Source organism: Hetaerina americana, unplaced genomic scaffold (genome assembly GCF_022747635.1).
Source record: "Hetaerina americana unplaced genomic scaffold, ioHetAmer1.1.p SCAF_20, whole genome shotgun sequence".
Classification (NCBI taxonomy): Eukaryota; Metazoa; Arthropoda; class Insecta; order Odonata; family Calopterygidae; genus Hetaerina; species Hetaerina americana.
Genome location: NW_027286764.1, coordinates 6,825,423 through 6,844,325, shown reverse-complemented (window position 1 = coordinate 6,844,325; position 18,903 = coordinate 6,825,423). Strand labels below are relative to the sequence as shown.

Sequence of the window (18,903 nt, the reverse complement as noted above, 5' to 3'; positions counted from 1 at the left end):
TCTGCCTTCTCTGAGCCAAGTTGCGTGACGCTAGTATTGCCTGTGTTGTTTCTGTGATTGTTTACAATGTTTAAAAAAATTGAGAACGCCGCCAGTTGTGAAGTGAGGGCAGTGATTAAATTCCTCAATGCAAGAAACGTTCGCCCATGTGATATTCATCGCCAATTAAAGGAGGTGTATGGAGACAATGTAATGGACGAGTCGTCTGTTCGGCGGTGGTGTCGCAACTTCAACATGGGGAGGGGGAACACACACGACGATGAGCGTTCGGAGAGACCGTCTGTCATTACAGACCAACTGGTGAGCTCAGTTGACGAATTCGTGAGGAACGATCGGCGCGTCACAATTGATGACATCTGTGAGCATTTTCCCAATGTTTCTCGAACAATTGTTCATGAAATTGTTAAACACCATCTGCATTATGCAAAAATTTGTGCAAGATGGGTCCCTCGCGTATCTCAATGAGCTGGCGGCGAAGGACTATGCAGCAGGAATACAGAAACTTGTCACACGTTATGACAAATGCCTTAATTTGCTTGGAGATTATGTTGAGAAGTAGTTTAAAGTATCCTCTTTCAAATAAAATTTTTTATGTTTGTTAATATTTACTTTTGTGTCTTTATTTCACGAACGGGTACTACTTTCCGGATGACCCTCGTGTGTATATATATATATATATATATATATATATATATATATATATATATATATATATTTGAAAGACACTTTCTCATACTATATTTCTGCATCTTCGCCATACAAATTGAGGCATTTATCATAACGATATACAAGCTTTTCAATTCCATCTCTTTACAAGTATGCCGCCTTACATTTTAACCACTTGCTTACACCAGTATACAGTTCTGCGTCTCTGTCAAAGCGCTTCGTTGCAAGTCTCGTCTGCTGAGAGATCCGTAATCACAAAACGGCGATGTTCGCGAATTTTTTCGTTGATTTTCACCGTCAGTTCATCTGTCACTAGGCCAAGTCGACCACTGGCGTCCTCGTCGTGCACATTGGTGGTGTGGCCATCCTGAAATTGAATACACCACTGCCTTCACTCGTTAATATTCCGTCTGCTCGTACCCTTCACAAAGTTGCCAATGAATTTCAACTGGTTTGTGTTAGTTTTCTGCCTGTAAAAACGTAATCGCATATCGCATCTCATAACTCGAATGTCTCATGTCTCGTGAGTAGTGGCCGAGGAGTACCCTCGCTGAACGTTGCACACGAGGGCCTCAAGCCAAAAGTTTGCCCTCGTCGGGTACTTCGTCCAACGAGAATCGCCCGTTTTGAAGATGTCGTGTGTTCGTCACCGCCGGTAAATGCCCGGAGAGCGATTAATTTTTCCAGCCGAACCACTGGAGTCTTAATACGTACGTACCAGAATCGATGATTGAGCGTCGTGGAAAAATGAGGGTGGTCGGCATTTAAAGTGGCCAATTTGGGGGAGGGCGGCCTGGAGGCCCTGAAGGCCCTCCAAGTCTTGCTCGCAGTGATCATGGAGTTTTGGCGAGTGACGGCGTCGCCGTAATTCGCAAGGATCGGTTTCTTCGGGGGCGGGAACGGCCGCGTTCGACGTGGCGTCGGGGCACAAGATAGGGCCCCCAGTGCGCCCCCCTCGAGGGAGCGCCGCCGAGACAGACGACGTACGCCCAGTGGGGGAGCGGGGATGGGGGCGGGCGATTTATTTAACACGGGGAGAGGGGTTTGACGTGAGAGAGGGGGGAGGAGAGTTCTAATGGCGTGAATTTGAAGAGTTTATGGAGGTGGGTGCGCGTGGGATTCGAGGGGGTCTTCGCCCCCCCCCCCCCCCCCGAGGAAGAGGGGTTGGAGGTGCATGATGTGCGATGCTCGGCAAGGGGGAAGTGCCCCTCTTCGCCCCCAAGTGCGTGCCTGCCTGGGGGAAGGAGGGGGGAAGGGGTGGGGTGGTCGTCATGGTTACGGCTCCATCGATCTCTCCCCTCTCGCTGCCATGCGAACGGGAGGCGCTGCGGGGTGCAGGGACGGATGCCATCGCCGTGCCAACTCTAAATATTACGCGGAGTGCACAATGGGGTCTCGCATCTCGAATTGCAGGGTGTAGGGGGGTACGGCACACCACCGCCTCACGTGCGAGGGATAAGGGTCGGTGTCAAATGGTCGGAATCCTGAAGGCGATGCGTTCCGATTGTCGAAACATCATATCGTTCGTTGTAGCATGTGATACTGTGGACCAGGGGACGTTTTCCTCTCGCTCTTCTCGGAATAACAGTCGTCGGCCACACCCGGCCCTTAATCTTGAGCGACGTCGAACGGCATCGCGCACTCGCTTGACGGGAAAGAATCCTGGATGTGGAGAGAGTGGGGGGGCATTCATTCGCGGGGGACCGGGGGAGGGGGTGTCAAGACGTCTCGCTTCACGGAGAGTATAGAGCGAGCGGCAGAGTAAGTATTCCGTCAACCCCACGAGAGTGGAGACGACGCGGTGGGAATGAAAATACCAGGGGGATGAGGAAGGGGGGACGGGAACGCCAGAACCATGCAACTCCGGCCGTATGCGGCGATATTTGTGTGAATCGAGGGAAGTATCGAGGGCGGCGACTTGGATTCGATTCCAAGAATGTCAATCTGAATTCGTATTTTTGGGAAATTCGTGTTAATTGTGGGTGTGAAATCACACTGCCAGTGTCGCTGGCGAGGATGTGCGATTCGTTCTTCTTCTTTCGATACGCGGTTATAAACGATTCGAGCGTAGCCGCCCTTTAGGTGCTCTTTATTCTAGCTAAAGTTAAATGTTTTACTCGAACGCGACCATCATTTCCTGTGTGTGCAGTGTGTACGTATGTAAGTGAGCGTATGTAGGCGCAGTCGTCGAGGCGAAAAAAATGAATTCAACAACTCTTTGAACTTGGCTTGTTAAAAACCTAATGTATACCTATATGCATCTGTATAAATGACATAAATGTTTTGGTAGTATGTTTAATTTTTTAAATATTGTGTATGCGTCTGCGTACGTTTGTGTTAAGGTATATAGGGAAAGGCGGAATCAAGCAGATCACAAGAGCAAAACATTTCCTTGACCGGGACTTGAACCGCACACGCCCCGAAACACTTCCTGGACATGGAGGTGCCTTTTTATATCAACAAGTGTCGTTAAAAAATATCTTTTGACTCATCATAAAATTCAAGAGAAAAATAAATGTTTATGAGGAAGATTGGTCCTAATTTGAATGAAATGCTGCAGGGATCTCATCTTTAACGGGCTTTAATTAAATCACTGATATTAAATTTCCCCCATATTTGTTCACATCGCCCGTTCATAAAGCCCGTTTTATTTCGACACATCTACCGATACTCACCGCAGATAATTGATAGAAATTGGAGAGAGGACCTTTGTTCATGTAAGTGTTGATGGCTATATGTGCTTCAGCTGTAGAGTACGTGATCTAATCTCATGTCTTTTCCGCAAGCGAGAAGAAATACCTCTTGTTTGGCAATTGGACGAAGAGGTACAGTTTGAACGCCGGTGACCACGGGAAGCTGTCTTAGACCCAATTGAATGCTCACGAAATTTGAAATTGCCATTTAAAATCCATCTTTAGTTCGCCTGAGTGAGAATCGCGGCGGACAATCGACGCTTATTTAGACAAGAGTAAGATTCCTGTGATATGAAGTGATTTAAGTCGCCTTTTGACGAAAATGTGAATACCCTGAGGAATGGAATTAAGAAAAAATATATCGCATATGCCACGAGGAAAGGATAATTCATGTATTTAAAGCTGAATTAGAACATAACCTTCGATGTTAACATTTTTTAATCTTCCGTTCATTTCTACGTCATTTAGGAGCTGAAAGTCAAAAAATGTAAATAAAACAAAGGTTATGTGGCTTTCGAGAAAGTGAAAGGCTAAGTACTACACTCATAATTGGAGCTGATACACTTGAGCAGGTGGAGCAGTTACGTATCTCGAAACTGTTTTGGACCAACACGGTCAAAGTAGTAGGGACATGAAATGACGAATTCAAAGAGGCTTTCACATTGAGGAGGGAGTTGATGACGGGGACGTTGAGTAAGAATGTCAAGAAAATGCTTGTCAAAAATTAGATATGGAGCATAGTTGTGTACGGCGCAGAAACATGGTCACTGAAACAGGAGGATAGACGCAGATTAGAGGCTTTTAAATTTGGGTGTGGAGAAGGATGGTGAAGTGAACTTGAAGTAAAGCAAATGAGAGTTCTAGATGTGGTGGGCGAGGAGATGGATTTGTCGGGAGAAATCCTAAGGAGGCTGGAAAAATGGATAATGGGCGTATTGATCGGCAGTGGGATGTTGAGGACAGTAATAGAAGGGAGAATGTTAGGCAAACGAGAAAAGGACAGGAATAGAACAGGGACTGAAGAGAGGAATGAATGGAGGAAGGATGTATGCAGAATTGAAGAGGGGCTTGTTGTAGGTGCTTGAACGAGGAAAGGACAGGAATAGGATAGGCATGTTGAACGGGATGAAGGGAGGAAGGAAGTACTTAGAGATGAAGTGGGACCTGATGTAGGTTAGCATGCTGGGTTGTGTTTTGTTAGGAGAAACAAGATATTTATTTGGTAGTTGTTTCGTTAGCAGAGGCGAGGGAATTTTGGCTGTAACATTTGGTTGTTAGTGTCCATCGAAAACCCACCTTAACAGGTGTATCACCGATTTGATAAGGATTTCAAAAGTGGATGTCATTTTAACGGAGGAATCTAATGATAAGAAGTCACTACTTTGTGATATTTCACAATATGCTAAGGGGAAGAACTTGGCAGATTCAAATGGTAATACACCATCACCAATAGATTGAAATAATGTGCATTTGTAACCTTGTGATGACGTTTCTGTATTTCTGTTAAATATTATTTCGTTTTTTTGGGAGGAAACAAAATATTTATTTGTTAGTTGTTTCCGTCCAAAACCAACCTTAGCCGGTATATTGTCTAATAATAATAATCATAATAAGAAAAATATTTCCAGTAATTCGAATATCGCAGCTAAGTCAAAGCACGATCTCAAAAATCGAACCTTCCGCCGATATCGGCGGAGGGAGTGAGTAGTGAGGAGGAGTGGGGGGGGGGAGACTCTAAATTTTGGCAATGTCCGTTCTAATTTGCATCGATCGATTCCACGTGCCCTCGCCACACTTCGATGCTCTTCGCCCCTCTCCGTGGGGGTAAGGAGGGCTAAAGTCCCCCCTCCCCCCCTGGTCGACTCCCTCCCCCCACGGGGCATCCGGGGATGGGATTCGTGAGGAGGTTCCCCCGCTGGAACAACTCTCTGGGGCAAGTTAGCCAGTGGACCGGAACAGGAAGAGGGGGAGGGTTGCTGGATGGAGTGGAAGGAAGACGTGGAGCGGCTGAGATGCGGCTGATCGGGCCCTGGAGCGGCCGGGGCGCGCGTTAGTGGTGTCAGGCGGAGTGGAGGCCCGCGGGGCATGGCCTGGACGCGTGCATTTGGAGATGAACACTGCTGTCCGACGTCGTCGGAGAAATAATTCGAGTGGTTTCGCGTTTCCTTCCCCGATGGCATTTTTCACGCGTCACCATCAGTTGTAAAAATCCATCCCTCTGGGGTCAGTCGCCTTTTCCGCCTCCTCACTGAGGAACACGCGCTGCGCCCACTCCCTATCGTCTGGCTCCTACCCTTCGACCTATCCGTCATAGGTGATCGATCCTAAGTAATAAAAAGCCACAATTTCAAAGTGTGAACATAGTTCGGATTGACTGAGATTCAAACCTGGATCACTCGCTGTCCGGTGGTGTGCTTTCGCCAGTTAAGCTACCGAGGCATGCTCAAGTAATCCGGGTTCGAATCCCAGTCAGGGTGAATGTTTTTACACTTTGAAATTGTTGCATTGCGCCTTGGCGGATAATTCCGTTTCTGTCGCGGCATCTCCCGCAGTTTCTTGGAATTTGTCGTCTCCTCGATACTCAGTGAAAAATTGTGCTTTGTGTGTCGTTGCTTTGTCCCTTGCAATGCCTTATTGGTCAGAGGCAGTCTGCTGGCGAGGCCCTGCTCGCTTTTCTGGTCAACTCAAAGCTCCCGAGTGCCAAAACTCTTCCTCTCCCTGTACAGGGTTCGTTCCCATTCCTGGAACGCTCCCGCGAAGGCATCATCGGGAACCTCTCGAAGACTCGTCGTCGACCTCTTCTCTGCCCTCCACGAACATCTTGTGCCACCGAAAGATCATGTTTCTGGACATGGCTGACTCCCCGTAAGCCTGGTTAATCATACCGACAGTTTCGGTAGACGATTTCCCAAGCTTTACCGCAAATTTGATGGAATAACGCTGCTCCAAAAACTTCGGCATCGCGTTCCGTGACGTGGGTCGAGCGTGGAGGTTCGCGTTAACAGAGCTCCTCACTACACCACAGCTCAGAGCCGACTGCCTTTTTCAGCGTCGCTTGCCAACATACCCCCCTCCAATCGCCGCCCGTCAGAGCGGTGCTGGGCGCGCCTGGAGCGGCGCGCCCAGCCCAGGAGTCAGTACACTTATTTCCCGGACGAACCCTGTAACTTTGGTATGCCAAGTTTCGTATTTCATCGGTTTTGGGATTTTTGGAATGTGTTCATATACGGGATTTAGCGACGAGCGACGTCACGTGGCCACCATGGACACTTGATGAACGAGATGCTTTTCTCTGGAGGCCTTAAATCGACGGAAAATTTATGCTTAAGTTAGACGACGTGGCCAGCGAGTCACGAAAGAGTACATACGAGGTTTGTGTAAAAAGTATCGGGAAATGTTTCGACAAAAAGTAGTTCTTTCAGATATTGCTACAACGCCTCGTAATTCTTAAAAGTACGTCCCTTTAGCGTCGACATACTTTTGCCCTTGCGGTTTTCCCACGACTCGAAGGCTCCCTGGTGGTTGGCGGATTCCGGAATGTCCTTAAGGGTACCCGTGCAAGCTTCTTTGACGCCTTGATTTAGGGTCTCATGATGGATTCCTTTGAGAGAGGATTTCACTTTTGGGAATAGGAAATAGTCTGCTGGTGCCAAGTCGGGACTTAAAGAGGGTTGGGGAATCGTCGAGATTCCGTCACAGAAGGTCTTCCCAAGGAGACACTCAACTCGGCTCTTTTTCTCTTCCGTTCGCAGACTTTCGGGACGAGTTTAGCGCATTTAATCTTTCGCATCGCCAAACTTTCAGCGATGATGGTATGCAGTCATGTCTTATCAATGCCAATACGATCTGTGATCATGCGCACTCTTGACCTACGGTCTGATCAGTACTTCACCCACACGTTTTTGATGTCGACGGCCGCCAACGTCAAGAACCGACCCAAAAGTATCGGGGGCAAGATTAAATTTTTCCCGATACTTTTTTAAACATCTTGTGTATCGGAAGGGGACCGACTGTTCGGGAGGGTGAGTGAGGAGGTAGGCGGGGAAGGGAGGGGAGAAGGGGGGGATGGGAAGTGCTTGTCGGAGAGGATACATCGCTTCAAAAATTGTTTGACATTTAATTTGCCAAGATTACTATGATGTAAGTTCATCCCTGAAGTACTCAACGCTAACACATTAATTGTGCTCTGAATTTGACCTTCGGAGGAATTTAAAATGATAGAGGCATCAAAGATAAAAGACACGAGAGCGTTTGTAAATGAATCCTCATACCCTTCCCGCTGTTCTCTTCCCCTTTCTCGGCTTTCATCTCCTCCTCCCTCCGCCAATGCCCACCGCCCTCCCCCCTCTCCTCTTTCAATCTCACTCGCATCTCTTTGGGTAGTTTTTATTTTCATTTCTCTCCACCAATTGCGTCTTTCCTACCGTTGACCTTCACGTAGAAATAGATTTTTTTAAACATTCGCCATTTTAACCATATGTGTACGTGTGTTGTCCAGAAAGTAACTTACGTTTTGAAAGATAATGTGAACCTTGTGAAAAGACAAAATTTAACTCTCGTATATTTGAAAGGCACATTCTTAAACTATTCTTCTACATAGTTGCCCTTCAAATTAAGGCATTCATCATAACGAAGCACAAGCTTTTCGAGTTTTTCTCTGAGGAAATCTGCCGCATTGAATTTTAACCATTTGTTTAACACAAGCAAGCTATTCTGCGTCAATGTGAAAGCTCTGGGTTGCAAGTTACATCTAGCGAGAGATCCGTAATTGTAAATCGGCGATATTCACGAATTTTATTCGTTGATTTTCACCGTCAGTTTCTCTTGCACCACAAGGCTAGGTCGACCACTGCTCAGTGTCCTCGCCGGGAACATTGGTGCGGTCACTTTTAAACTGAATGCACCTAATCCACCTTCACTCATTTTATTCCACCTCCATATACTTCACAAAATTTTCTATGAATTTCAATTGGCTTGTTGTTTTTTGCCAGTAAAAACCTAATCACAGATCGCACTTCACAACTCGCCGGATTTTCTATTGCAGCGCACATTTTAACGGTTCGCAGAGTGAAGCAAAGTGGAAGAATGACAGTCTTCACACACACTACCACCACAGCAGGATGCGTAGTAATGAGTGTCGGGACGTTTAGGCACCAAGAAGATGGTGGCTCTAGCCCCACCCACCGCCACGCTTGACCGAAACGTAAGTTAATTTCCGGTGCGTCCTCGTAAACTCTTTTTCAAAATAGATGACGGGAAAAACATCTTGAAACCTGAAGTCAAATGTGAAAATCGCGGACATTTCGGGACTTGGGAGTAGGCTCTTTCTTTAGTAGAATGAAGAAGTTTGCCATTGCACGGGTAGAAGAGTGTATGTATTTTTCTATTCTGCTCACCAATAGACCTCCTCCAGATAGCGACACTCCGTGAATTTTATATTCAACTGCTAACTTCATACATATATAATCTATTTTAAAAGTGTTTATGGTGAAATAAGCCACCAGAGTGACGATGGAACACAGCATAGAAAAATACCTCACTGAGGATTCTTCAGTTCTTGATTTTCGGTGGCAAAACAACCGCCTCCTCATGTGCAGATTTTGCAAAGTTCGTGCCATCTCGAAACTCAGTTTTTCCATGTTTACTCTGCGGTTAATCAAATAAATCGTTCCCAGATTTAGAAAGTTTAGCAAAAGATGAAAAAATTGAGATCGTTTATCAATAGAATTAATTTTCGATGAAATATTCTCCAACAGCAATAAAAGTATCGTGATAAACATTGTCTGCAACAGCACCTTAAATTCCTTAAAAAAAGGCGATTGATTTGCCTGAAAACATAGAAAAGTATTGGATAGAAATTTATAATTTGTTTAATAATTATGTAAACAACATGACTACAGATATTACACATTCGTCACATATTGTTTATGTACGTGGGCTGTACTTCGGAAGGGAAGTTAAAGTGCATGACTTTTCCGCGCCCTTCCTCAATTGAGGAGGAGGAAATGGACACCGGTTTTCCCTCTCCACCCTCCTTCCTCCAGTTCCTGGAAATCATTACTCCATCAAATTACTCCCACCGCCCCATGATGGCGCAAATGCATGTCTCTCGCCTCCTTCAAAAAACCTATCCGAATCCCACCCGTGATAGCCACTATGAGGAAATATCTCGGAGTAGCACAAACGTCGAGCCCGATATGGAGAAAATTCTCGCAAAATTAAGCGATTTTGTGTGGAAGGAAACTTGAGCGAATAAAATATTGGGAAAATATTCGAATGGGAAAGTTGATGAGAGGCATTATTTCTCATTCGTAAGACCCCACCTTGAGCACGCGTCGAGCGTGAGGAACCGTCCATATAAGGACTTGATTTCGGGATTAAGTAGGCGTTGTGATAAACTGACCGTTTCGTAGTAGGCGTCATATTTAATAATTGGAAAGCCCGCTTGGGGGGGGGGGGCACTGGAAGCAAGGAATTCACGTTCAAGACTTAATGTTTTATACGAGAAGCATAAATCTTTCGAGTTCACCCGTGGCGCGGAAGGAATGATTTCAGTCCCTTATGACGTGTGTTTGGCGAAAAGCACCAATGGAAGGTCATGAGGAGAATTAAGTACCGAACTTCGCGATGGATACGATATACTTTCACTCGATTCACTCTCATATGTACTTGAGAGTGAATCCCGTGAAATCTTTGAAAGTGCACTAAAATTTAAAAATGGTGTCCCACTGTTCTGTTGGTAATAGTGATATGGTTTGATGAGTGTCCCTCAGTTAGAAGCATGATGCAAGAAAGCAACAATATAGTGCAACAATAGTGTAAACATGGCAGTTGAAAGTGCAGTATGCACCGCAGAGGAACATTTGCTTTTTGATTAGATAAGAGGAGAAACATTGAAATTCATCAATGAACGAAAAGTTGGTGGTTCATCTCTGTCACTCAAACAAGGTCACACGTGAGCTAAGCAGATTCTAAACAGCATTATTACTTCTCTAAGAGACTCCCCTTGACCGGGTCAGGGACACCAAGTATGCATTGACACCCCTGGCCTTAGCAGCAGGGAAAGCCATGGTAGTATTTCTGAAGTTATCGTTAACTTTCAAGGTGCTGAAATATTTCTATGGCACGCAATGTAAAGTAAATATGAAAATAATATAGCTGAGAATCTTTTGTGTTAAATAAATTACGGTTTTTAAAATAAATAAAAGTTTCATAGTCTTCATTTTACCCTCCCTAGTAAGGCACAGGGAGTGGCTTTACCATCGAACAGATTGTGGACGCGAAAGTTGGAAGCATCACGCATCAGAATACGAACAACCAGAATTTAAATTAATAATAGTCAGTACTCATGTTCAGCAATCACTGGTAGCGTACACCCTCATGGCGCCTTGCTGGGTAGAAGTAGGTTTCCGTCACTCTGGCTACTACTCCGGGCTGGCTCTTTCAGGTCTAGATCACCGGAAAGGGTCAACAATTGACGGGAGCACCGCGTCAAGGTGATCCCATTGAAGACGCAGGCACCTTTCCGCGTGCGTTATGTACTCATGTCCACATTCGTGTCGTGTGCCCGCGTTGCACTCCCCATTCCTACCCCCTCGAAAGCCGACCTCTGCCCCTCCGAGCCAGAGGCAAACCGCGATAATTGCGCGCGCACACTGCTCAAGACTGGCCGTCGCCGAGGCAACACCAGGACAACACTTGAGTGCGCGCGTTTGATTGCGTGCGTGTACACACATACGTATTTCCTTGCGGCTGGGAACAAGATGGCCGACTGGTTCTCAACCCTTTCGCCACGCTTGGGTCACACGACGACGAGTTGAGGGGGCGGCGGGGGGGGGGCACATACACACATTCCCAGGTGCTGACCTTCCGCGCCCCACGTGCACAAGAGGCTCGCCCTGGGATACGCGGTCCTCTGTTTGCATGGCCACGGCCAACGAAGGATTTAGATTTTGACTATTGAATGTTTAAACTGATAATAGTTAAAATTGCTCCATATAGATGGCAGGAAAATCGGAGGGACCTACTTGTTAGCCCATGAGCGGAAAACGGAAACAATTAATTAATTTTCATTCATTAGCTTTCTTGAATCTGAAGAGTGCGTTGAGTTGAGCGCCCCGCCCACCATTCCTCCGTGCATCCACTGCCTCTTGACCTCTGCACCCGGAATGAGCTGCTCCTCATTCGGACCGCGTTCATTCTCCTCGTGACGGCTTCCAAGTCGGGGGATGGTGCGGATGTTATGGCTTCCCACCCGTTGGGCTCGAGTTCGAATCCCGGAGGTTCCCCACTTTCGGTGTAGTGTGGAGAGCTTTTCGATTGGTGTAAGCCGTCCCTTTCCGGATTGCCATCACAAATGGCGCAAATGACCTTGGATGTCGGTCAACCCCCCTTAAGTGACTGCTGCGTCCCTTTCTTTTTTTCTCTCATTATAGTCCTCTCAGGTACTTGGTCAACGTGCACTCCCAGACTACCTCCACCATCCCTTCCTTTGGACTGTTCTATGCACCCTCATCTCTTCTGGCGAATTCCGTCCCTTATTTGGCATACACCTCCATGCCAACATTAGGCTAGAAAGCTAAGACACAGAAAGACACAATGGTGTCGATTAGAGAAGTTTATACCCAGGTATACTTGATAGCTGGCCATCTCGTTGCAATGGTTTGCTTGGAAGACATTCCTCATGTAAACTTGATTTGCATAAAAAGTATTGGGAAAAATTCCGGAAAAATAGATTTATTTCAGATATTGCTGCAGTGCTTCAAAATTATTGAGAGTAAATCCCTTGCGTCGACACACCCTTTTGCCAGCGGCTTTTCCACGACTCGAAAGCTCCCTGGTAGGTGGATTCCGGAAGGTCCTTAAGGGTACGCGTGCAAGCTTCTCTGACGGCACTTGGCGTCTCATAGTGGTGTCCTTTGAAGGAGGATTTCACTGTTGGGAATAGTGTGCTGGTGCCAAGTCGGGACTGTGAAGGATTCCTACGATAAAACGCAAAGCGTCAACGAAATGCTCATGGATTTGGGGTGGGAATCATTGGCTGAGAGACGATTCAATGCAAGATTGAAATTATTAAATAAATTTAGATCCGCATGTTTCAGCACCGAGGTCTCGCAAATTATTCGTACTCCTACATACATTGGTCGCTTGGATCATGCATATAAAATTCGGGAAATAGATGCCAGAACTAGCCGACTCAAGGACTCCTTCTTCCCACGGACAATACGGGATAGCAACTGCAGGGTTATAGATAGCAAAAATTCCACTTGCCACCCTCAGCGTCTAAAAAATAATTAGTTGTATTTAAATGCATGCTCTTCCACTAACCTTATGTGTTTTGCTATAATAACCCATTCTTTCCGAATGACCTCATTCGTGTTCTGTTCATCTGTTTTTAAGTTTCCCTTTCAATCCCTCGTCCCTCTCCGCGGGGGGAAATTCCTGCTACCTGCAACGTTGTTCGCATTCCCTGCCTTTTACAGACTCTTTGGGGGTAGAGTGTTTCGTGGTGCATTTTCATGTGGTGTTTCAATTTCTTGCTTGTTGTGTCCTGGCTTCCGTGTTGTAGGATGGCTTTCGTGCTGCATCATGGGGCGCAGTTTTTTATTTGTTTTGCGGTATATGTGTTTGCATGAGTATTGGATGAAGGGATTTTTGCGTGAGTGTGTGCGCTGTTGTGGGTGTAATTTTCCGTGTTGTTTTTTTGCATGTGGTATTTTTCCTTTTTACGGTTGGTGACCTAACACCCCCCGCCACACGCCCTTGCGGCGGCTTTCGGGGTATTATGTAGATGTAGATGAGTCGGGAAATTGTCGCGATGTCGTGGCAGAAGGTCTTTCCAAGCAGACACTGCACTCGGCTCTTGGTCGTCCGTCAGGACCTTCGGGACAAGCATTGCGCAAATCTTTCGCATGGCCAAATTTTCAGTGCTAATGGTGTTCACTGTCATTTTGTCAATGCCTATACGATATCTGCGATCATGCGTAGTGTTAACCGGCGGTCTGAATGCAGCACTTCACGCACACTCCTCAGGAAAAAACAGTTACCGGTACTTACACTGCAAACCTTTTAGATAGAAATGGCATTAAGGGAACTGGAATCAAAGAAGCCCGTGGGGGAATATAAATTTCCCGCTGAAATATTTAAAAAGTCTGGTAAAAGATTGGAGGAAGATCTTTTTTGGAATAATTCGTAGGATCTATGAGGGAGCAATTTGGCCGTAAAATTTCGTCGGATTAAGTTTTAATCCCTGCTCAGAACAAGGGAAAGGCAGAAGACTACGGAAGAAAAAGTTTGATTTCACACGCAAGTGAAGTTATTCTAAAGATCATCAACGAAAGGACGTAGACCAGGCAGAGCAGTACAGGGCGTATGATTGCTTAGGGGATGATCAATTTCGGTTTAGGAAGGGGAGAGGTACGCGTGATGCCATTGCTGTAATGAGATTATTAATCGAGAGGAATATAGAATACAACCAGGAGGTATTTGTCTGTTTCGTAGATTTCGAAAAAGCTTTTGATAGAGTGAATTGGGAAAAACTAATGAGTATATGGCAGAAAATAAGAATAGATTGGAGGGAAAAGAGGCTAATCCACAACCTGTACATATCTCAGACTGCTCTAGTGCGAGTGGGGAACGGGGAGTCCGGATGGGCAGTGTTAGGAAGAGGTGTAAGGCAGGGTTGCCCATTATCACCGTTGCTGTTCAACCTATATGTTGAGGAAATGATCAAAGAGGCATGGGAAGAACTGGAGGTAGGAATGAAAGTGGGCGGGGAATTCGTAAAATCAGTTAGGGTTGGCTGATCAAACTCTAGTTCGTAAATCAGCCAAGGGGTTGCAAGTATTGCTTATCGCATAATTTACAAACTTTGAGATGGATGATGTTTTGTACGGCGTAGAAATTTGTTCATAGTAGAAATATGAAATGCGTAGATTGGATGCTTTTGAAATGTGGGTATGAAGAAGGACGGACCAGGTATCAGAGTATCGAATGACATTTTTGCAGACCCTGCCCATGAAAGTAGGGACATGAAAGAAGAATTGCAGTTGGTTTAAGAAGAGGTGGGAGCTGATGACGACCAACTCAAGGAAAGAAGTAAAGAAAACTCTGTTGTAAAAACTGTAAAATGGAGAGTAGTTTCGTGAGGTTCGTAAACGTAGTCGTAGAGGCTATAGGATGAGCGTCGATTAGGAGATCCAGTGATGGAGAAGAATGAATGCAGTAAAGTGTACGAAAAGGAAAAACAAGGAAGGAGTTGCGGGCGTGGTAGGTGAGGGTTGTTGGGAGAAATTCGAAGAGGGCGGGACAGATTGGTTTAGAGAAGTATGCAGAGGTAAAGAATGAGCCGTTGTGTGTGTGTGTGTGTGTGTGTGTGTGTGTGTGTGTGTGTGTGTGTGTGTGTGTGTGTGTATATATATATATATATACTCATATATACAGAAACAGATATAAGGAAAAGGGATAGGAAATATATATTATATAGATTAGATAGATTATATATTATATAGATTATATATATATATATATATATATACTTCATGGCGTATTATCATTATTATTAGGTAATCTACCGGTTAAGGTAGGTTTTTGGATGGACATAATTACTCATTAATTAATTTGTGACCTCTAGCAAAACACAACATCCTACTTTACATCAGGTCCCTCTTCAGCTCTGAGTACTTTCTTCCTCCCTACATCCCGTCCAACGCCCCTATCCTGTTTCTTCCCTTTCCTCGTTTGCCTAACATTCTCCCTTCAATTATAGTCTTCAACATCCCGCTGCCGGTGAATACCCCCTTCATCCACTTTTCCTGCCTCCATAGGATATCTCCCCACCAACTCCTCTCTTCGCCCACCATACCAGGGACATCCTCGTTTGTTTTTTTTCTGTCCATTTCACCTTCTCCATTCTTCTCCACACCCGCATTTCAAAATCCTTCAGTCTACGTCTATCCTCCTGCTTCAATGACCACGTTTCCGCGCCGTACATAGCTACGCACTATATCAAAGTTTTTACGAGTCTTTTCTTGACATGCTTACTCAACGTCCCCGTCATCAACTCCCTCCTCCTTGTGAAGGCCTCTTTGCCTCGCGCAATTCTTCTCCTCACGTCCCTACTACTTTGACCGTGTTGGTCCAAAACACTACCGAGATACGTAAACTGTTCTACCTGCTCTAGTTTTTGCCCTCCTATTTTAATGTTAAGCCTAGGTTAATGTTAGCTCATGGCGTATATTGTTGTCAATTTTGATTTAACCAGGAAATGTAAAGGCTATGGGTAATTTATAAAAATGACCTTTAGTGGTAATTTTCTTTCCACTGAATTCAGCGTTTGAAAGTTCATCTTAATCCGAGCAATTTTCTATTCCTTCGAATCCTTTCTATCGGACCTCTACGGATGAATATAACTGGCTTTTTCCATTATTTTTCAAATGTTTTTGTAGGAGTGAACTTCCATTTCATTAAATTATTCTTTGCCTGGTTGTTATTGGATGTGGTGTAATGAATAGCAAAAAAGCACAGCTCTTAAATGGTGGCTGCGGTCCTTCCACATCTCTTGGTATGTCCTTTATAAACCTTTCTATTGTGTTTGCTGGTCTTCATCGCACACGAAATGAGTATTTATTTGTAATCATACATTACTTGTTATTAACTAATTGGTAGATTAGCGATTTAATTTTGATTCCACTATCAATTAAATTTCATTGATTACCAACTTTCAAATGGAGCCAATAAAAAGAGACGGGCGCATCTGAGCGGTGATCGGTTTGTAGGCTCCACATGCTTTCGCATCAATTTATTAACTGATGGCGATTGCTTAAAAAATAACAGGAAAGGTTTCATTAGCTCTTCATATACCCCTAAATCGAAAAAACTGGAAATATATTCGAAAAAACGACTGAATAACACTATTTGCGTTGCCGTCACCAGGATTTAGATGCATGCATTATTGTAATCAAGTGTCGTCCCCGAATGGATTAATCTTTTTTATGCTCCGGCTGTATCCGTGTTGTGTGTTTTTCTCATTTGCGATGACTTTATCTTCAGTATACGTGCACTTAATATGGAGAAGGCGTTCGACACTTGTCCATGGCCGAAGTGGCCGGCGTGACGGTCGAAATTAATGTGTAATAGTGTTTTAATATATACACTTTGTACACATTTTATCTCTCACAAACACACAGAGAGGGGACATATTTGATTTTCTCTCCCATACGTACTGCTGAGTTGGAAGATGTAGACCATGCGTGGTGAATAGTCGTTTTAATATCGGATACTCGCGAAGTTCGATTGATTGCTGAATTGGATCGCGTGGAGCAAAGATGAACTAGATTTGTAAAACGTTGTCATGATGAAATAAGTAGCGTATGCAAAATATTAGGACAGCTAGGTTGGGAATCACTCACGGAGCGAAGCTTAAATTAGAGTTTAAATCTCTTGCTTAAATTGGAATGACGTCTCTTTAGCAATGATTTTGAAAATGTATAATTACCCCCCTCTTACTATGGTAGGAGAGATCATACTAGTAAAATTAGAGAGATTAAGTGTAGAACAGATAGATTGATGATGCCATTTTTTCCATGAACGATTAAGGATCATAATAACATTGTCCAACTGCGGTAGGAGTAAAAATGTTTAGGTAAAAATTATTGTTGTGTGTATTCACCCCCTGCCACACACCCTAGCGGCGGCTTGCAGTGTGCTTATATAAATAAATAAATATTTTGTTGGGCTACTGGCCCGAGGGCCTGGGTTCGATTCCCGGCTCTATGGATACCCTCAGCTGAACCAGTGTGATTGTTCTGGGACCAGATCTTGCTGGAAAACTGCAGGCGGCACAGGGAAAGGATCTGACACCCCTACCCTGCTTGCTATCTTTCCGCCCAGATTGCTCGGAGCTAACTGGCGACCGGCTACGTTGGCAGAGAAGACTCCCAACCGCATTTCCCGACTGACTTTGCCGTGCTACCATGGAGAGTCTCTTCACAATAAAATTATGCGCATTACTTTCAAATTGGTTAAAGTGTGTGTGAATTTCACACGCCGCATGGGGCTTAGTATTGGATCAACCGTGCCAAAATGACTCCGGGTTGATTACTGTGTCTATAGTTTTATGTTCTTCCTGCTGAATGTTGTCACTGCTTGGCATTTCGACCAAGTTTGTTTGTTTGTTCATGTGTAGTCACCCTTAATGTAAGCAGAATATTGTACGTGAATGTAATTGTTGTCTAATTCCCCGCTTGCAGGTGTGAGGGGGCGGAGGTAGTTGCCGAAGGGGAGAGAGGCAGGCAAGGAGGGAAGGGTTCGAGCAGCAGCCGAGAGATGGACGTGGTGCCGGCACCGGGCGGGGGGCACCCGGCGGCGGGTGGGGGTCCACCACCACCGCCGGTCGTCCCCCAGGGGGTGGGGGGAGCCTGCCCGCCGGCGGCGCCCATGCCGGTGGTGACGATCCCGGGGGAAACGACCATCGCCGTCAAGGTGGGCCCGTCGACGGCGCCCCCCGCGCCCCCTCCAGGGGGGTCTTCGTCCCCGCCCTCCGAGGAGGGCCATATCCTCATCCGCGTCCACGTGCCCGAGCTGAACGTGCAGAAGTGCCTCCAGTTCCCGCGGGAGGAGCTAGTGTGGGACGTCAAGCAGCAGTGCCTCGCCGCGCTTCCAAAGGTGAGTGGCGATGATAACCCACAGGGGGGGGGATGCAGAACCCGGCCCCCTGCCCCCTAATGGTAGCCCTGATAATTCTGACCGGATTGATTTAAACCGAATCTATCTTTCTTCGGAATTACTGTAAGCCTGGACTGTCTTGATGTCTCCGAGGAAATATGAGGCGTTATGAGTTTCTGCGGCCAGTTTATCCATACTTTAAATCTGAGAATTCTTTGGGAAAGCTCTTGATATTTTCAAAATTTAATGGTTTCCATGACTTGCCGATGGACTTGGGCCATGCTTCATGGATGCTGTCCTTATTTTCGCAAACCGGCGCGGACAAACTGTCATTCTGGCTGCATTACTTTCACTGAAGAGAGTAGTCTTTTCATGATTTCCAAATTCAACTGCGTTGAAGATATTGCTCATAATTGATTCATATTAGGAATTGAAATGTAATGAAATAATTGACTTTGTAATTCCACACACTTTATTTAAAAAACACACGACCCAGGTTTCGACGTTGAACGTCATCATCCATGATGACGTTCAACGTCGAAACCTGGGTCGTGTGTTTTTTAAATAAAGTGTGTGGAATTACAAAGTCAATTATTTCATTACATTTCAATATGTTATGCAAATTCCACAAAGTTACGCCTGAGACAACAAATCATATTAGGAATGGTAACGGAGGAATAAAGTAAACTTCAAATTCGCAAAAATGTATCAATCTCATCAATTTATCAATCAAATTCATGTAGTACTACCGATTTCATCTCATTGGTGACCTCTTCAGGTGCTGGTGCCTGAAGATGTCACCTTGAGATAAAACCGGCAGTATCATGTTGATAAATTTTTTTGATTTTAAAACTTTAATCTTATTCCTCAAGATTATTGT

At 45.2% G+C, this 18,903-nt stretch overlaps 1 protein-coding gene across 1 annotated transcript in view; it reads left to right on the top strand.

Annotated features, from left to right (window-relative positions):
• Positions 1-18,903, top strand: part of Prosap (SH3 and multiple ankyrin repeat domains prosap) — a 427,994-nt gene that overhangs the window by 321,895 nt on the left and 87,196 nt on the right. Inside the window, exon 6 of the mRNA XM_071586042.1 lies at positions 17,609-18,023. Within this exon, the coding sequence (XP_071442143.1) occupies positions 17,685-18,023 (339 nt within the window). The 5' untranslated portion in view covers positions 17,609-17,684. The remainder of the gene's footprint in view (positions 1-17,608; positions 18,024-18,903) is intronic.